Genomic DNA, 19,706 nt, shown 5'->3' on the forward strand with positions numbered 1-19,706 from the left:
TCAACCATTTTATTCTGGGGAATCCTTAAAATATTTTCATGTCTCGGGGAACCCATTCGAAAAACTATTTTATAGGGGTAGTGGGAGAAAAGCCTCTTGATACCCAGTGGCAAGAGTGCCCCTATACAGGGGGGGGGGGGGGGTTAGAAAACCACCGTTAAAGACACCTAAAAACATCATGCAGCTGGTTCTGTTGGCCCCAGAACTATGGAGACGTCATCAAAAGGTCAGTCATCCTGCAATCTTGGGAGGAACCCTGGTTAAGAATGGCTAATCTAGACCAAGTCCTGCCCAAAACCACATACCACATGTGTCTGTCTAATAATATTTTTTTTTAGGCAAAAAGCCTATTTTGTGCACCACTTAGAACCTGGAAGAACTCTTACTTCCTCTACTTCCACAATAAGCTTTAGTTGAGCTTTTTGTCCTCCCATCCTAGTAAGAGCACCTCTATGCCTACAATAGACTCGCTTGCTAGACCAAATGTTGGTGGTCCAGGCATATGGTAAGCGCTGCCTTACCACAGTGAACCCAAGATTAAAAAGGGGCAAATAAGTTTATTTTAGCTAATAAACATGGTATACACAAACAAACACCGATGTCTGATATGTCTGTTTATTGGAACACAATATATTGGCTTTTTGCAATTTACACACATGATATTTCATGATTGCTTATGTTTTTGTACTTTCCAGCACTTTAAGTCCCGATGTAGACCCATCCCTTACCTTTCAGAGAGAGGGGTTCGGTCGTCAGAGCATGTCTGAGAAACGCACCAAGCAGTTTGGAGATGCCAGTCAGTTGGACTTCGTTAAAACTCGAAAATCTAAAAGCATGGATTTAGGTAACAAATGTGTGTATTTTTTATTTACCACACTAAGAAGCCAAAACTATGTCTTGAAGTTCACACCAGGACTACAGGTTTTACTACAATCATGTAATATAACCTAGTCTAGTTGGCAATATACTTCTGTGAAATGTATTTATGTAAGTAAATATGATTAGTTGCCACATTTCTTGACCCTAAGAGTGAAAATGTTTTCTCTGCTTTGGCTCATATATAATATTCAAGGAGTTTCCCATCCCAGATAAAAGGCACACTGCTATGCCAGGACCCTGAAGTTACACAATACATAACGAAAGTTCTCTGTTGTAATTGCTTGGACATTTTATTGTCATATCACCACTTCCCTAAAAAAGTGAGAAGGCACTGAAGCTGTCTTAATTGTGTCTTACAATCCTTTTTTTTTTTTTTTTTTTTTTTTTTTTTTTTATCTTCCTGGAAAACCCTCTATTGGTCACTTTACCTATAGATAAATAAAATATTTGAACCTAGAGAAAATGTCACTTTTCCTTCTCCATTTTTTAGTTATGGATTATTTTTAATCCAGCCAAAACCCATTTCCACTGAAAACAGATGATTATCGAATGACAGCTGTTGGTAGTTGTCTGAGATAATTCCTTAAAATTCTAATTACATCTCCTGAAATGTAGTATTTCTATCATCACTGCATAGTTTATCTGTACACAATCCTGCCTTACAGAATGGCTTTATGAGGTGCTACCTTCCTGCAGCCTGCTGGGTACAGCTCTACTACAGTATCTTCAGTATATAAAATAAGATATGGATTTATTCTTCATGACAAGTTCATAGATAAAAGAGCTCAGCGCCTTCCTTTCTCACTCTGTGGCTAGATTAATTCTCTAAATATCATTTTATTTCTGATCTGCCAGCCCCAACCAGACGGAAGGGAGTTCAGCAGTCGTACAAGCATTAGCCAAGCATGTGACGTCTGCTGTGTCTTCTGATAAGCAGATACTGGGACTTCTTCAAAGGTCATCATTTCCCACTGCACAGCTGATGAACTGAGTTGTAGCAGCAGTGTCTGAATCACAGCCTGCATAATACCACACTAATAGCTTTATGCTCTTTAATGTTTTTACCAAAATAGCCAGAAGTAAGATTTTTTAAATGCCAAACATACGCAATCAGGAATTTAGCAGTCCTGTGAAAAAGTGCGGAGAAGGTGAATGACCCAGTCCTTGGTTTTATCCCCCCTTTGTAATTCCAAAATATCTAAACTAATACTGTCTAAATCCAAAAAGCAAACATGCTCTTACTTTTGTGTTCTTATTATCCTTTGAATATCTTTTTCAGATCTGCCCAGTAATCTAGATGGAAACCACTCTTGCATTTTGCTTCAGTGCAGTAGTTTTCCTGTAATAAAGACTGATTGGTTATTGAGTGGCTGGTATTTTATATACCCCCTGTAGATTTTGGCAGGCAGCCTGTAATAGGTGGGTTCTGCCAACATCTCTGTTCCCTGGCAAGCTATGTACAGGACAGTAGCACCAACAGATTATGCAGTGCTGTACATTAAATATGCAATGACAGACAGATACAGACAGTGACACAGGAGGAGGAGAGGATCCTGCCCCGAAAAGCCTAAAATTTAGAAAGTAATATCTAGGTTTGCAAGGTATTTCAGGGACACAATGGTCTTTTTTTTTTTTCTTTGGGGCTTTTGAGAATATTTTAAGGAAGGTTTTACTCACCGTTTAGATTTTAGGTTTTTGTTTTTATTTCAACAATTTGAACTACTTTAACTCTAAAACTTGAAGCCATTTTTCTAAGCTTGAATGGCTTCATGTGACTCTTTGGTTTAGGTCATTTAGCAGGGTGTGTGAATAAAACTGTGTACACTTCTTACTAAAATGTCTGTGGGCACTTTAAATCATATAGGATGGTAATTAAAGTCCTATAGCTAAAGTCCTAACAGCCTTGTTTAATATTACGCAACCCTTCATCATGACAGCTGAATACTAATGATATCCTGGGGGTTTACTGAAGACCAATGCAGCAACTTGCAGTCCAGATCTCCTTAATCTAAGTGCTGTGGCTTCTGTATCAAGCGGCCGTGAGGACCAGATGAATCAGAGTCTGCAAATAATAGACATTTATAGGGTAATTCACATCAAGTACATATATCTGGTAAAGATTTGCTCAGATGATCTGAGTGGATGACTTTTTAAGTCAATTCACCAGGCTGTAGTCACTGTTTCAGGAATGCTATGGGAGAGATTTAAAAACAATTGTTTTACCTTCTAAGGTAAAGAAGGTAAAGAAGTTACCTTCTTTATGGTTGATAAAAAACTAACGACTTCAGCATTCTAAACATACCAAATCATTCTGAAAAGCCATATAAAATAACTAGTAAAGCTGAATAGCAAATCTGCAGATCTTCTTTTTTCCTGTACATCCTGAGCATTGTAGAGTTGAAGTTGATACCATTGGTGCTTGTAGTTGTGTTTGACCTGCAGTATCCCTTCTGTGCATGAATGTGTTAATATCCCATGGACAGATTATTCTCATCAGTCAGTGACAGGTCACTCAGCAGTTTTCAAAATATTAGGGAGGGAAAAAAAACTCCGGAAGCAGACTCTGAACATTCGAATCGTTACTACTGAAACAAATGTTTACTTTTAGATTTAATCTCAGCGGCTATTAGTTTAATTGACTGTCTTTGCCAGAGTACTTATAAAAGCAATGTGACTTTGCCAGCTTTCAGAGAGCTAGGTATTATTTCACCAGGATAAGAAGATTAAATGGCTCACAATGTAGATTTTAGCTGCAGTATAAGGCCAATCAATAGTGTGGTTGGGTTCAATTATACCGGGCATGAGGAATTCTTTCTTTTAGCAGCATTCACAGTGCAGATATTTTATATCTGGAAATTATTAATCAGAGCTTTAACCATTTGATTGCTATGCGATTTGTATGTATATTACAAATCAATAGGTATGTTTTTCATATCTCCAACAATACATTATGATACTTCATAGCCTATGTCAACATATTAGGGAAACAGCTTGACTAATGTCGAATAGATGCCTGACTCACACATCTCAAAGCCTACACTCTTGACAATTTGCATTACTTGTCTACATTATTATTTTTTTCATAAAGGTTCATGATTTTAGAGTGTTTGAGAAAAAGCCAGCATGCAATAGAATAGGCTGACACTGCAAAACATGACATTTTCCTCTCTCCCTTTACCTCTAATGGTAAATGTAAAACTGTATTTTACTATTTAGAGGTAGAACTGGGAATGAGAAGCACCAACATAATGGAGGGTGGGGGTGGTAAGGGGTCCAGACGCATACCCAGATATTTAGGATTAGTTTAATGTAGATCACTGCACATCTAACCAGTGCTAAAAACAAGTTACATTGCTTCATATTAATACAAAACTAAAAAAATCTTATGGTCTTGAATTCTAAAAAAACAAACAAAAAAACTGTATCAAAATAATTTTTGCCCCAGTGTCTCAAAATATTCTAGATGTATACAAAAAATGTTCTTTTTCTTTTTAATGCTAGTGTGCAAAGAAATAGTCTTTCTCTGTAGAAACCATTGTGTCTGAGGTTCAGCAGGCTTCTTGCTGTTCTAGACCTGTACTCCTGCAAGCAACAAAGCTTAAGTTCCCTGCTGGTTGAAGAACTCTAGCTCTAAATTAGAAGGAGGTGTTTTAGACTTTGACAGAGAGCTCACTGCATCCACACGGAGATCAAGGGTCCTTTTTACAGTGTGTTTGCGGTGGCAAGATTTTCTTACTATGTTGTAGTTGCTTCCTAAAACCTTGAGTCTGATAAAAAACTGAATGCTCATTTATTTCAAACTGTGTGCACAACAATTTCACTGGTTCTGTCCAGAAACCATTTACATCTGGCCTATACTAAGTAATGAATAACCAGTGTACGGGTTATGAAACCTACCAGCTGATTGCCATGAGCAGAAATAAGATTGCTCCTTCTTATTCCTCTGGGGCGGGACTTCCTGTAATGCTCACTTACCAGTGGCTATGCTTGTCTGGTGACGAAATATTCAAAGAAGTGTCTCGTAATTCCTATTAGAACTATCAGGAGGGTTTAGGTAATTTTGCTGCTTTCAACGTCCATTTCCAATACATTCCAGCGTACATATTATTTTTGCCCCTTGAACATTGCAGTTCTTCATCATGAGATGCATATTGAACTTAGCCATATTTGTCAGTCGTATTTATTACCATAACCCCTAAGATTGTTTCTTAATACAGTTATTAATACCACCGCAATTATTTTCAATGGCTGGGGAAAGAGATGTGTCACAAGCAGAAAACAATCATTACAATAATTGCTATTTCGTTTTGTCTGCTTCTTTTTTCTTTTTTTGGCATGAGCAAATGATGAAAATAATTAACAGTTTTAATTCTGTTTAAGTGGGTGATGCTAACATGTAATAACATAAGTGCCTGTGGTTTGCAGCCAGCCAACTCTGCATGTAATGTTTTAATTTCTCGATATTGCATTAAAACTCTCGAGGGGGGGATAAGACGCCTGCATGGACTGAGACTTTTCATCTTAATGTTCCTTTTATTTTGTTTGTTGCATGTGGAATGTGGGCACTAACTGGGCTAACCTTCTTACATTTACCTTTTTAACAGTAGCAGACGAGGCTAAGATCAGTGCATTGGCTGACCACTGTGCAGGTAAGAGACAATGCTGTTGCTATGGAAACCAGGGTCCAAGCAGATTAAGACAGAAGTACCAATTCTGATTGCATGTCAGCATGACCTTTGAAGGGCTAGCATGGCTTTCCTCTCACTGTAAAGTGTGCTCATTACTGAACTGACATGAAATAGAAGGAATTGACAGTTCTTGCAGTCTGTGACTCAATCAGCTTTTGAAATACGTACATGGATCATGCTTGTGTTTTCCTTTTTAGTGTATATGTATCTTCAGTGGTAAGTTGTCCTTGATTTGCTGTCATTGAGCTGTGTTATTTTACAGCTGCAAAGCAAATAGAAATACCGGTATGTGATATATACCTAAGGGTGGTATACATGTTGTAAAAACGTATTCAGCACATCCACGAGTATAACAACTGGTCTGTTGCAAAAAAACAAATATATATATATAGTGACCTTTTCGCAATTGGACTATTTCTATTTTATTAATGGAGCACCCAGCAGCTCCGGAATAATTTATCTCAGAGGTACAATCTTGCTACATAGATTTACCAGGGCCTACCTACAATTTGATTTAGACCCTAATGCTTTATCGGGGTGCTAACTATCACCTTTGGCACCCTGGAGTCACATGGGGGTCATCTAGGGAGAGGAGGTTGCCCTGATTTTCTTGCTCCTTGCTGCCACTGTGATTGCCAATGCGGCGCAGGGGAGGATAGAAATTTAAATTGCTTGCGTTGGTGACTGCAAGGAATCATGTTTTCCCCTCCTCTCTTGTGTGCTGTATTGGCAATCACAGTGGCAAAGATTGGGCACATCAGAAGCATTGAGCCTGGCACCCAGATCAGAAAGACAGGATGCTAAAGGAAGCCATGACTGGTGGCCCAAAAAGAGTAGCCTGTGCCATAAAGATCAAACGGCAACAGAACAGAAGGAAGGACAGCATGGAAGACAGCCTGCCAAGGGTTGGGAGTCCCAGAGAGTGTTCAGGAAGATGCGTGTTTTAATAAAGGATTTGTAGTTTCCCTTTAACAGTCTAAGTAACTAGACAGTGTACCCAATTATGTCATTACTTCTGACTTTGCACCTTAAGCAAAAATGCCTTCAGTACTTTATTATGATTCACATCTTATATTGTACCATCTGCTTTTTATATGAAAATATTTTTTAGGAGGCTTATATTGCAGTATAAAAACCTGATGTCCTTTTCTAACATCTGCTATGATTCATATATTTTTAGGCAACAAGAAAACCTTGAACATTTTGGTAGTCTTTGCATATAGTTACAATTTTTAGTATATCTTATGACTTTCTAGTTTGTCAGGTGGCTGGGTTTTTTTGTTTAGGGAATTTGCAAATACATGTCTTTGTGCTCCAAATTTAAAGGTTAACATATTGCAGAATTACAGAAAATAGCATTATCTAATAGTTTAAAATATATTCTTAATTTTGATCAAATAAAACATAAACATTTTTGTCAGGTATATATCAAATATTGCAAAATGTATATTTTGTATTTATTGTTTAAGCACTGGGCTCCACTTTCAGTTAGAGAGAGTCTTTAAAGGTAATATTATAAAATACAATACCTTTCATTTTTTTCTGGAATGGTTCTGTGTGGGAGCATTACTTTGGCAGAGCTCTTTGCGATACAAAGATCCCAGGTGGAAAGTTTGGCCAGGTCATGTTTGAATGATCCTGCATCCTTTGCTTGGATCCCCCTCATCCCAGAAACATACTGGTAGGTTTAATGACTTTCCCCATAGTTGGCCTTAGACTAGGTGAATGACATAACACTATCGTAGGAACAATAAATTGTGAGCTTCTCTGAAAATAGTGACTTGACTATATAAAGTGCTGTGGAAGAAGTCAGTGTTTTTTTGTTTAGGGAATTTGCAAATACATGTCTTTGTGCTCCAAATTTAAAGGTTAACATATTGCAGAATTACAGAAAATAGCATTATCTAATAGTTTAAAATATATTCATAATTTTGATCAAATAAAACATAAACATTTTTGTCAGGTATATATCAAATATTGCAAAATGTATATTTTGTATTTATTGTTTAAGCCACTGGGCTCCACTTTCAGTTAGAGAGAGTCTTTAAAGGTAATATTATAAAATACAATACCTTTCATTTTTTTCTGGAATGGTTCTGTGTGGGAGCATTACTGTGGCAGAGCTCTTTGCGATACAAAGATCCCAGGTGGAAAGTTTGGCCAGGGCATGTTTGAATGATCCTGCATCCTTTGCTTGGATCCCCCTCATCCCAGAAACATACTGGTAGGTTTAATGACTTTCCCCATAGTTGGCCTTAGACTAGGTGAATGACATAACACTATCGTAGGAACAATAAATTGTGAGCTTCTCTGAAAATAGTGACTTGACTATATAAAGTGCTGTGGAAGAAGTCAGTGCTATATAAAAACTTAAATATATATGTATATATTATTGCATCTTACTGCAGGGTAAACATTAAGATTGCATGTGTATCCTTTGTATTTTTCTATCCAGCCAGAAGGTGGAGCTTTAGGCATCACAAGTGTACTTTGTAGTAAAAACCATGTTGCTTACAGAGTTTAAGGTCCAACTGAGTTTGCACAGTGAATAAGTTGATCCCCTCCCATCTTTCCTTAGGTTTTAAACTGAAGCTCAGCATCTGATTGCAAACTTTCCTTTTTATAAAACTTCTCTGGGAATCCTTTGTCATAAGTGCACCCCATATTAGGTGTTTGCTGTTTTTGTATTACTAGAATGTTATTTATCTTTTATCACAAGCATATTGTTAGTTTTTAGAAGAAATGATGTTTAAATATTCTTTTTCCGTTTTATATCATATTTGAAAGATAGAATGAGGTATGCAAATAGAAAAGGTTCTGTCCCTTCATGGCTGTGAAATATGCTGATAGTTTAATTCAGTATTGTTTCTGTTTGGTCTGCAGACTGGGAACCAAAAGGACTAAATTCATTTGCCTACTGTTTTAAATAAAAATATATAACGTGAAGTCCAGATTACTAGAAGTCATTTTTGTGACATTTATCTCTACATTTCTTCATAACTAAACTCTCCTGACCCTGAACTTGCTCCCTTACTTTCACATATGAGAAAGAATTATGTGACAGCCATTAGTCAATAAATTATATATTTAAGCAGCTTTCATTCTTTTTTTTATTTCCTCATGATCGGCTTATGAAAAATGACTTCTGAGTAATTGTGTTTTTTGTTCCCCTCAGCAATTAAAATAATGTGCCGTCTGCAATTATGAGTTTCTGTGATTTATTAATCCATGTTAGCTTTTGACCTTTGGAATGCTATTTTAATTAGGCCGAAATCATTCTTTTGTGGGAGCATTGTGCTTTTTATTGGATACATTCCGTTTGCACTTGCCTCTCTGCTGGCATTTTATATCCTTTAAACACTGAATTATTTAATCTGTGTTTCCCAATGTGTTCCTTGAATTTATGGTATCCTATTTTAGCCTAGTGCAGGGGTCGGCTACCTTTACTATCAAAAGAGCCATTTTGCCTCCTCTTCCACTAAAGAAAAATAGTCTGAAGCCGCAAAACATAGTTTATAAACTTTTAAAAGTTTTAATATTTTTTAATTTTACCTGTTACAACAAGTGTGCATGTGTAGGCCTACTTTGAAATAAATTAAACACTGAACTATACCCCTAGAAGCCTCCAGCTTCTAACGTATCATCCTGTTACATTAGAAGCTGGAGGCTTCTAACGTAACAGGGTAGATTTTTTTGATGGGCAGAGTTCTTTATGTTCTGACGATGCCTTAGCGATGAAATTTTAAGGGGTGTTAGCCACAGGTGTCCTTCATTTGCAGCTTTAATTTTGTTCACCTGTACCCCCGTTTCCAGATAAATTGGGGTTTAGGTGCTAGAAGCCTCCAACAATGTGTAACAGGGTAGGGGTTTTTTGATGGGTGGAGTTTTTAGGAGGTGTTAGCCACAGGTGTCCCCCACTTGCACCTCTAATTTTGTTCACCTGTATCCCTTTCCTGTTCCAGAGAAATTGGGGTTCAGGTGCCCCCAGCAATGTGTAACGGTAGATTTTTTTGATGGGCAGAGTTCTTTATGTTCTGATGATAGCCTAACAATTAAATTTTAGGGGGTGTTAGTCACAGATGTCCCCCACTTGCACCTACATTTTTGGTTTTGTACATCTCCCCATTCCAGAGGAATTGGGGTTCAAAGGAGGGGGATGTCATTGTATTTTTTTCATTAGAACACCAAGCAGTGTCTTGGGAGGAAGGGGATCCCCCATCAGAGATCTCCCCACGGCAGCCGAAGGGAGCCACAACAAGGAGGCTGAAGAGCCGCAAGTTGCAGACCCCTGGCCTAGTGCACTTGCTTTTATTTGACCCTTGGTTAGTTTTACTTATGTTGAGTCCACATTTTAGGACCTTTTAATTGGTTTAATGTACATTGATGTAATCATTTGGTACCCATTATTTTGTAGAGGTGTATGACTGTGTGTAGTATTGGGTTATGTCCTATGAATGCTCAGAAAAAGCAGAAGCCAAATGTTGATGCAAACATCCATCATTCCATAGCCAGGACCATAACCAGAGATATTGCCAGTGGCATTTCTAGGATATTTCATACTTCAAGCCATATGGTGTTGCATTTCAACACAAACTACCTATTAATTAAATATTATCTTTGTATGTATTGCTATGTAAGGATCAGTCAACTCAGATTCTGCCTTCCTTTATCTTTCAAATGCCCCACCTATGACTTGTCCCAAGCAAAAAGGTGAATAATGCAAATTATTACTTGTCCAAAGTATCACCAGGGAACAGCCCAACTTTATCAAGGCTTGATAATCTGAAATTAAGTAATACATTTACCGTGATCATATATGAATGGAAATGATTCCTAAGATGAATATTTCTGTGATATGATGTGCTAGAGAATGGTTTAGAGCTGGAAGTAAGCCCCAAGCAGACTGCGAAGAGTCAGGAAAGGCCTAAAGAACTGTAAACACTTAAGGAATATTAAAGTAACATAAAACAAACCAGGAGCACTTAATATGCAGACAATAAGTCCTAAATATAAGACAATAGGAGAAAAAAATTATGGAGTTGTCAAATTTTTATGTTCAAAGTAAAGAAAAAGAAATAAACACTGCAAATAAGCATTTATAGTTTTACTTGCAGTTGATGACAAGGTGTCTTTAAAAGAAGCCATAAAGGGATAGAGGCTTATGGGTTTAAAGATCTTTTGGCGAGTCAGACAGATCCTGTGTATGTGAATTACGTGTCTGTTTTGATGATTGGTGAAAGTTGCCCTATAAGTTAAACCCATACAATAGTCCCAGGCGGCTGTTTGTCAGCTTAATGGTACAGAATGCCTGGCTTTATATGTATAAATTAGATCTGTGTTAGCTTGTGAACTCTGTGCTTTCCAGCAGTTGGATAAAAGCATCCTCTGCCTACAACAATGTGAGTTATAGTGCTTTGGGTGAAAAGTCATGTCTTTAACCACCAAGCCACATCTTTGGAAAAAGATAAATATATTAATAAATGGTTCTAGTAAAAGCAAGAGGCGATGAGATTCTGCCTCTGAGTGTGATGGAATTATCTGTAGCAGACTTATAAAATAATTGTATTTCTTTCTATGACTTGAAAGGGTGAGAGGTTAATACATTCCACATAAAGAGATTGAGCACAAGTCAATATACCACAGAAGAAAGAAGTAAGAGGTGTCACATTTATGCTAATAAATCCCCTTTTTTTCATCTTTCAAGTTTACTCTGCAAGATTGAAGCCAGTTGTGAAAACCTTGTTTGGAGCCTTAAGTTGAAAGCAATTAGATTGATAAGAAGTGTAAAGTAAACATCACTTGAGGCAGACAACATAATAGACCTTTAATTATTTTTCTCTCCAGTTTATTTGGGCTGTCTGATCTTTCTGAATGTTAGGAGTTCAGTGCAAAGGTTGGTCAGACTAAAGCTACGTACGCACGTCAGATTTTTATCGCCCGATAATCGGCATCGGGCGAAAATCTGCCGTGTGTACAGTCGGTGTCGTCCATCGTCCGGACGACCGACCTGCCGGATCCACGGACGATGGACGACAGCCGATCCTAATGAAAGGGAAGGGGAGAGCGCGCAGCAGGGTGCCGCTCCGTCGCTCTCCCCCTCCCCTCTCCATAGAGCATGAACGGTGCTGTATGTACAGCACCGTTCATGCATCGTGCACTCCCTTGTCCTTGGAAAGGATCGTGAAAGATCCTTTCCAACGACAAAAATTGGAAGTGTGTACGCAGCTTAAGAGTGATGGTCAGGGCTAAAAACTGCTCATTTAATCAACTAAAACCCGTAGAGTCCTTACCGGATCCTGAAAAAAGCTAGGCTCTTGTTAACACTTTCCGTGTAACACTAAGGTGCCTATAGTTGCAGGACTTCTATTTGCCATCTGGGACCAATTTTTCAATGTTGTGATAGTTAGTGCAACATATTAGATGTTTGACAGTAAAATCTGACAACAGTACCAAACAGTCCGCAGTAACAAGATCTCTGTTTACAACTCGAAGAATATGATTAGATTAACAGAAAATGTTTCTGACTGGTAGTTCTTTTTATATCTAAAGTAAAAAAAAAATTGCTATTTCTTTGAGAAAAGCATATTGCTTAAAATGTTTTAGGTGCCTCTCCAACCATAGTTTTTTTTTTTTTTTTTTTTTTTTTTTTTACTATCTTTATTTTTTGGAGCTAAGTTCATTTAATCAAAGTCATCCTGTATCAGCCATTGACCTGTATTCCAGTGTGTTTCAATTAGGATTCACCCAAAGGTTGCTAGGGCTTTTTGAACTAGCAATGTGAGCCTTTCAGGTAATTTTGAAGCCAATGATCTCTTTGGCTATCTGTAAGGGTGGCATTCTTGCCTTTTACGTTGCTGTCCACTGGAATTCCTCTCACTGACCACCAAGCTAATGTACTATATACTTAATTTAAGTTTTTAAGCTTTTACTTAAACATGATCAAGTTAGGCAGGTGGGTTTTATCAATTAAGTCTTTTACCCACATCTGTGCCCTTTCACATAAAACATATAACCTCCTATGCCGATGGGTGCAGATCACCCAGTGCTTCTTTGCAGAACTTATTTTTAGGGAGCATGAGCCTAAGTCCTTACATAATGGCTTATATAGGAGGGTGGAACAGTCATTAGAGCAGTGTTTTAACCAGGGTTCCTTCAGAGGTTTCTAGGGGTTATTTGAGCTATAAGCAGTTTGTGCCTCTCAGGTCTGACCCCCACGCAAATGTGTACTGTAAGCTGTGCGTATAGTATTTATTAAGTACTATATAGTACTATATAAGTACTATATAGTACTTATATAGTATAAGAAGGGGTTGTCTAGGACCTGAAAATTATTTCAAAGGTTCTCCCAAAAGTAAAGAAAGACAGCTCTTTTCTATTCTACAACAAAACCTAATACTTCACTAATCATTCTAAATATTTATACTTTGTTTTCTGAAAAACTATTATGGTATATAGGAAAATAAATAGTAAAATACTGTGAGTTTAGCAAATTTTTTTTTTGTGTGTTCATAATAATTCCCAGTCCAGGAGACATGAATGTCCCATATTAGGGTCAGGTTTATGTTAGGGTGCCTTAGTGTTTGGATCTGGATTTCAGGAATGGTTAGTTTTTTATTGGCTTACAGGGAATGTTAATGTGACAAGGGGAGCATTTGGGCAAGGCAACACTCTGTGTAATACATTTCCAGCCCTGATCTTTCAATAGCTAAATATATCTACACTGAAAAATTTAAAAAACTTAATCTTAGCCAGTCTATAAGTAGATTTCTTATTGACTCCCTGCTGTGGCATGAATACTGTATAATCAGAACAAACTGTATTTGACCCTAGACAAGCTCTCGGTTGAGCCTTCAATTGCTCTGCAAATAAGTGGCCAATCAAAGGCACACGGATAGTGTTAAATGCCATTAAACTATTCCAGAGCACAGAAACAGCTGTTGATGTCTTTAAGGTAATTGCTGTGAATTCCTGACTAATTTAATAGTCTCCATTTTATATGAAAGAAAATTGCAGGAGTGCCTGCTATGTCAGAGAAGCGAGAATTAATAAAATTATTAAACTTGTAAAATATTTATTTAGCAGGATAGTATTTAGCAGATATTGGAAAGAATCTATTTGCCTGAACATATTTCCCTTGAGAATGGCAAATTAAAATTCTTATCCATGCTTTCACATTATACTGATTTTTTTTTGGCTGTAAAATTGTTGGCATTGTGCATGTTTCCTCCGTTAAATGGATGTAGACGCTATTTATGCCTGAGATTTATTTTCCCTTAAACTGATAATGCATTTGCTTCCAGAGCACATTACCAAAATTGTGCCGTCTGGGTCACTGCAATCATGTTTACTTACACTTAGACCCCTACAAAAAAATTGTAGAAACTGCTTTATTGGTGGGCAGTTCAGACCTTTTATGGCATATTAGGAAACCATTGAGATGCTTACCTGGTTTAAAAAAAAAAAAAAAACATATTTGATAGTTATTGCTAGCCTCATGATAATCCATCATCCAAATTGTTTCTAGCGAGCCTCCTCCCACCCTAGGGTTTAGGCTTTTTAGATTTGGAGATTACCATAATTGTCTCCATATATATTTAGTATACATGGTCCAAGCTGCATGCTTTTTCTTGTCAGTATATTTAAAAGGAGATGCAGCCAGGTAACTAGCAACTTCAGAAAGAGGTTAAAAATCCAACTTTCCTATATTCTCAGTAGATATTTATTTTATTATATACTGTACTACCTATGTTTCATTGGCCACCTAGAAACAACTGGTTAAATCCATGAGATCTACCAATTGAGATTATACAGAGTTTTGGTCAGTGAAAGCACAAATTCAATGAGTCAGAATGCTGGCTACACCTTTGGGGCTTCTGCCAGTGGCAAGTGGTTGCATGGACCTTGGGGTATTAGCAGCCTCTGACTGTACACCGCTGACACACAAAGTTTCAGTTTATTTCACATGTTCTGAAAAATTCCTAACTTGTTTCTTTAGAAAAGATAATCAAGATAATCATGAGTATGTATAAAATTGTATGCATGTAGTTACAACCACTTTTTATGCTTTGAATCACTTGTTGGTTCTCTGTAGTAAACTCCTACAAAGCACAAATATCTTTGTGCAAAGAATTATTTAATCTCACAGATCAGATTTTTTTTTTTATCAGGGAAGCCTGATCAGTCTAGAATTAGTAAAAGTTACTGCTGTCACTGGTAACCTTCCTCTCCTCATTTATTTCTCTTCCAAAAACTTGTCCACAACCAGATTGATTTAAGGACATCAGACCTAGTGTAATGAGCCTGGCATCCTCTGTGGAGAGGTTGTCATTTAAGTACTTTCTGCACAAAGCATCTTGAACTCGCACTTGACAAGCCAATACTAATTAATAAGCTGTGTCTGTGCTTTCAGTAAATGACGGCAAGACATTGTGGCATGCCAGTACTTCTTTTAGATCATAAGACCAAAACGGAATTTAAATGGAGACAACCACTGCCTGTGTACTTTACAGTACACAGTATAGAGTTACATATCATGCTTACTTTTAAAGAGCAACTCCACTCTAAAGAATAAGATGGGGTTTTTTTGTGTCTCTGTACTATTTTGAACAGGACTATTCATCCCAGTGTGAAAAAAATGTGTAATGTTTGGGAAAATGTTGTCTGCACATGTGTTATATCCAGTGAAAGCTATAGTTGTCTTTGTTAATTTGGAAGGTACTTGAAGGTCTCTAAATTGACTCACTTTGGGGAGGGTACAAACCTGACCTCCAGTTCCTTTTTAAAAGTAAAAAATATTGTTATGTATCATTTAGGAAAGCCGTAAATATTGTGTTTCAATCTTACCCCTTGTTAGTTTGTAGCTTTTTTATGACCATTGTTGGACAGTAAAATCTAAATCTAGACTCTGGAGGTCAGTAAACATAAAGGCATGATCTGACCACCCACTGATTCTTTTTTCCATTATAGAAATGTACAAATGTACTACATGCGTAGCATCTTAGAATAGAGCTGCCTCTCCTTGGTTGAGGCATTATTATTATTAATAAACAGGATTTATACAGGGCCAACATATTACACAGCGCTGAACATTAAATAGGGATAGCACAGGTTTTATCTTTGTGGCTATCTTACTTTGGTGAAGAGATTAGTAAAAGTAGCCAACAAAACAGATTGCTAACCCCCCATCATTTGTTGTCCAGGGTTTTTTTTTCTTGGTTCTAAGGGCAGTCATTAGCCATTGGTTAACTTGTCAGACCTAATTTTTATTGATTATGGATTAGCTCATAGTTTAGCAGATGGAACTGGACCAACTGTACCATGTATATCAGAAGCAATTCTAAATATTAATATACAGAATTGTTTGAAAGATTTGAAAGATTTGACCTATTTCTAAAAGCTATCACAGAAAGCCATGGAATAACGTTATTCCTTTTTTAACACAAAGAATTAAACATACCATGTATGTGTATATATGTATGCAATGCTCTCCTTGGTTTGACATATATGTACATATATATCTGGTGTGTGTGTATCTAATTCCTCTCCGGTTAGTTCAGCAATGCAGAGGTAATGAGGCTAGTAAGGAAATAGTTGGCTAAAGATAAACTGTATCAATAATGTTAATGACTTAGAGGAGTCAACTTTATAAATGATACGATTAAGTTTTGTAGATTGAAAAAATAATAATAATCTACCACAAAGGAATAAGAGATAAAAGTGTATAATAGATACACCTCCCCATAGAATTTCACTCAGGAAATGAATAATCAGGCATGCTCTGTATCGTACTAATACCAATTAACTTTTTCTTTTGACCTCCAAGGTTCCCCAAGCAGAGACGTCGGGCCTTCATTAGGCCTGAAGAAATCCAGCTCATTAGAAAGTCTGCAGACAGCAGTGGCCGAGGTGACTTTGAACGGTGACATTCCTTTCCATCGCCCACGCCCGCGAATCATTCGAGGACGAGGATGCAATGAGAGCTTCCGAGCTGCTATTGACAAATCCTATGACAAGCCACCTGTTGATGACGACGATGAAGGCATGGAAACACGTAAGTTATGGCCTATTTTCCAGACTGGAGGATAAGACAAAGTCATTCTTTGATGATTTTGCTTTAATCATTTTCAGCAGATTAATAGTTTTAATTGAAGATGTCCCTTTCTTCGTCCAACAATGAACATCTGCCACATTTATTTTGATCCCATTACCGGTATATACCATGTAAAACCTATTTCAAGAATTTTATTTTAATGTGTTGCCCAAAGCTTTCTGTTATGTATGTAACAGATTTCACAAGTATTGTGTGAATGTCTCCTACTTTTCTAAAGACAAATGCAGGGTCACTGTACCAAATGGTCAAGAGAAATGTCTTTCTGGTCAATGTCTTTTTTTACAAGGCTGAGCTGTATTTAAATCACTTCCTGGGTTTGAAGGTCACTCCAACTGACTTAAAACATCTGCTATAGGTAAATTGTATTTTAATAGTAGTTCAACCACTTGATGTACTTCACATAATTGAGTCTTTTTTAAAACCTTTTGCAACCAGAGGTGCAGTGGTATTATAGAATTGTTTTAAGATATGGCATTTGTTTGGAAGGGTTTTAATTGAGGGTGGTGGTAGTAGCATGGTTTTAGAGGTACCTTAATAGGTAAGGTTTACCCATAGGTAAAGTTAGTCATTACACACACATTGTCTGCTTTAAGGTAAACCAGTAGTTTTGATTACTTTGTGAAAAGTACAGGTTTACTTTTTTGAAGTTTTTAAAGCTTTTTCTTAAACTTAAGATCAAGTTAAGCAGGACAGTATTATCCATAAAGTGTTTCTCCTACATCTATGCCCTTTTACAATAAACATGTAACCTCCTATACCGATGGGTGCAGATCACCCAGTGCTATTTTGCAGGACTTTCTTTTAGGGAGACCAAGCAGGAGTCCCTTACATAAAGGCTTATATAAGACGGTGGAACAGTCTTAGGAGCAGTATTTCATCCAGAGTTCCTTAGAGACTGCCACGATTGTTTGAACAATAAGCAGTTTGTGTCTCTCATGTCTGACCAATCACAGTAATGTAATGAGCATAGCAGGGGTTTCCTGAAGACCTGAAAGTTTTGACGTAGGGTCCCCCCCCATGTTAAAAATGTCAAAAAACACTTTAGAGCATGCTAGGCTTGGAGGCTTTTTGTGGATATTGATGTTTCCAGTATAGGGATATCTGGCTATAGTGGTTGCAAGGAGCGTACACTCAAGTGTGACAAAAACGGGGAATCATGAGACCCTAATATAGAAAAGATTTTTTCAGATCAACTGCAGATCATTGATAGACTAAAAAAATAATTCACTCACCATTTATGAGTTCTGATGTCTGTAGCGCTATAACCTGAGAAGGTTTATTAACTCTTTAACTTTACCATTGGTTTAAGTTTTACGTTAGGACAATCCACTTCTTGGAGTTTACAGAAACAGAGCCATGTTTCCCCTTGCTTACCCAGATGTATTATCTGGCTGGAAATGATACAGTGCAGACCTTATTACAACTTATTTCCATTTTCTTTTTATGTCCCAAAGTACCTATGTACCCAATTTAGACAATTGATTTTTTTTTTCCTGTAGTAGAATTACAGGGATTTTATTGAGGAAAGTTCAATACACCGGTTCACTTAATTGATTAAACACATAAATACCTCACAGAGTGCTCCTCATCTAAGGCCATGGCATAAAGGATCATTTCTAGAAACCTTGAAAATACAGGCTTTTAGTTCAACCAAGAAATGCAGGATACTGCATCAACCTTTTGCTACCTTCCCCTACCTACTCTCCTCTAGATTGTTCCTTTTATTTTCTAAGAGCCCCAATTTAAATCTGAATTACAGATAATACACCTGTGTGGACAGTCCTATACGGTAAATTATTTTACCTGATAGATTTCTTATGTATTCAGAAGTTTTGGTACTTCACAGAACAATGTTTTATGAAAAGTAATGGTACACGCAGGTTCCTTTTTAGTAAAGCAGTCATTTGACATGCAGAATCCTGTAGATGTCTGAAAAAAATAAGATCTAAAGCTTGAATGATTCCGGATGGAGCAAACAGAAGCTCTTCCTGGTAACTTCAACACTTTTTTTTTTTTGTACTTTTATAAAACAGTTTGCACATTTACAGTAATGAAAATGCATATGTCTAAATGATTCATCATTTCTGGTTTAATTATTTCAATCACAAAACTACAACAAATGTTTATTCTGTAACATCTACAGCTTTTCACTGTGTTTGCATGTAAAGTTGTTAAACCATAAAAGTGTCAGACAATCCCATGCTTCCTCTATAAGCCGCAATCTGTGCCTCTTGATTGACAAAATTGTTCATTGTCTATTATGTAACATTCGGGGGTATTTTTAGATTATAAGGGTGGCAAATGTTGTGTCTGTTTCCGCTTATTCAGAATAATTACGTGAAGTTTGTAAAGTGAAATCTCGGCTCTCTAAGAGTTTACAAGGAAATTAAGTTTTCCTGCAGTTTTCTTGGCGGAGCCCTTTGAAGAATGGCATGATTACTAATGATGGATTGTAATTATTCATCATTTTCATTCTATACATTGCACAGTCACTATTCACAATGGTGTGTATTTCCTTTTCCACCCACAGCATGTCAGTTTAAATGACTAAATTGCATTTGCTGAGGTCATTACACAATGGGTAGGTTCTGTATAAATGGCAGTAAATTAGATTACATTTTTGTCTAGCCATGAATTTCATACAGCAAAACAGCTAAATGTCAGCCCGTGCTGGCCAGTCCCAGCCAGAGAGGTTTGGCTTGTGTAATGTGAGCCTAATTAGCCTGATCTAAAGGGTAGAGCTAACATGCTGGAAGGTGGCAGCACAAAGACAATGCAGAAAAGGTTCTGACACATTGTACAACTGTAACATTTCCAAATAAATATCCCATTAAAGGAAATCTATTGTCCTATTTTTCCTTAGATGTGAATAGTATAACTTTCATATTTATAATATTGACCACATTTGTGAAAAAGAGCTAATTAAAGTGAATTGTGAAACTTTTATAGTCATTAGTGATGACATGTTTAACAGGCTTACTATGTGCATTGAAGTCAAATACTGCAGATAGATGTTTAAGCTAAATTTC

At 37.0% G+C, this 19,706-nt stretch overlaps 1 protein-coding gene across 11 annotated transcripts in view; it reads left to right on the top strand.

Annotated features, from left to right (window-relative positions):
- Nucleotides 1-19,706, top strand: part of PARD3 (par-3 family cell polarity regulator) — a 387,075-nt gene that overhangs the window by 224,088 nt on the left and 143,281 nt on the right. For 8 of the 11 annotated variants that reach the window (XM_072412641.1, XM_072412646.1, XM_072412650.1 and 5 more), the window contains 3 exons: nt 696-853; nt 5,484-5,528; nt 16,390-16,617. In XM_072412641.1, the coding sequence (XP_072268742.1) occupies nt 696-853; nt 5,484-5,528; nt 16,390-16,617 (431 nt within the window). The remainder of the gene's footprint in view (nt 1-695; nt 854-5,483; nt 5,529-16,389; nt 16,618-19,706) is intronic. The other 3 variants (XM_072412642.1, XM_072412644.1, XM_072412645.1) reach the window with 2 other exon arrangements.

This window comes from Pyxicephalus adspersus, chromosome 5 (assembly GCF_032062135.1).
Source record: "Pyxicephalus adspersus chromosome 5, UCB_Pads_2.0, whole genome shotgun sequence".
Lineage (NCBI taxonomy): Eukaryota > Metazoa > Chordata > Amphibia > Anura > Pyxicephalidae > Pyxicephalus > Pyxicephalus adspersus.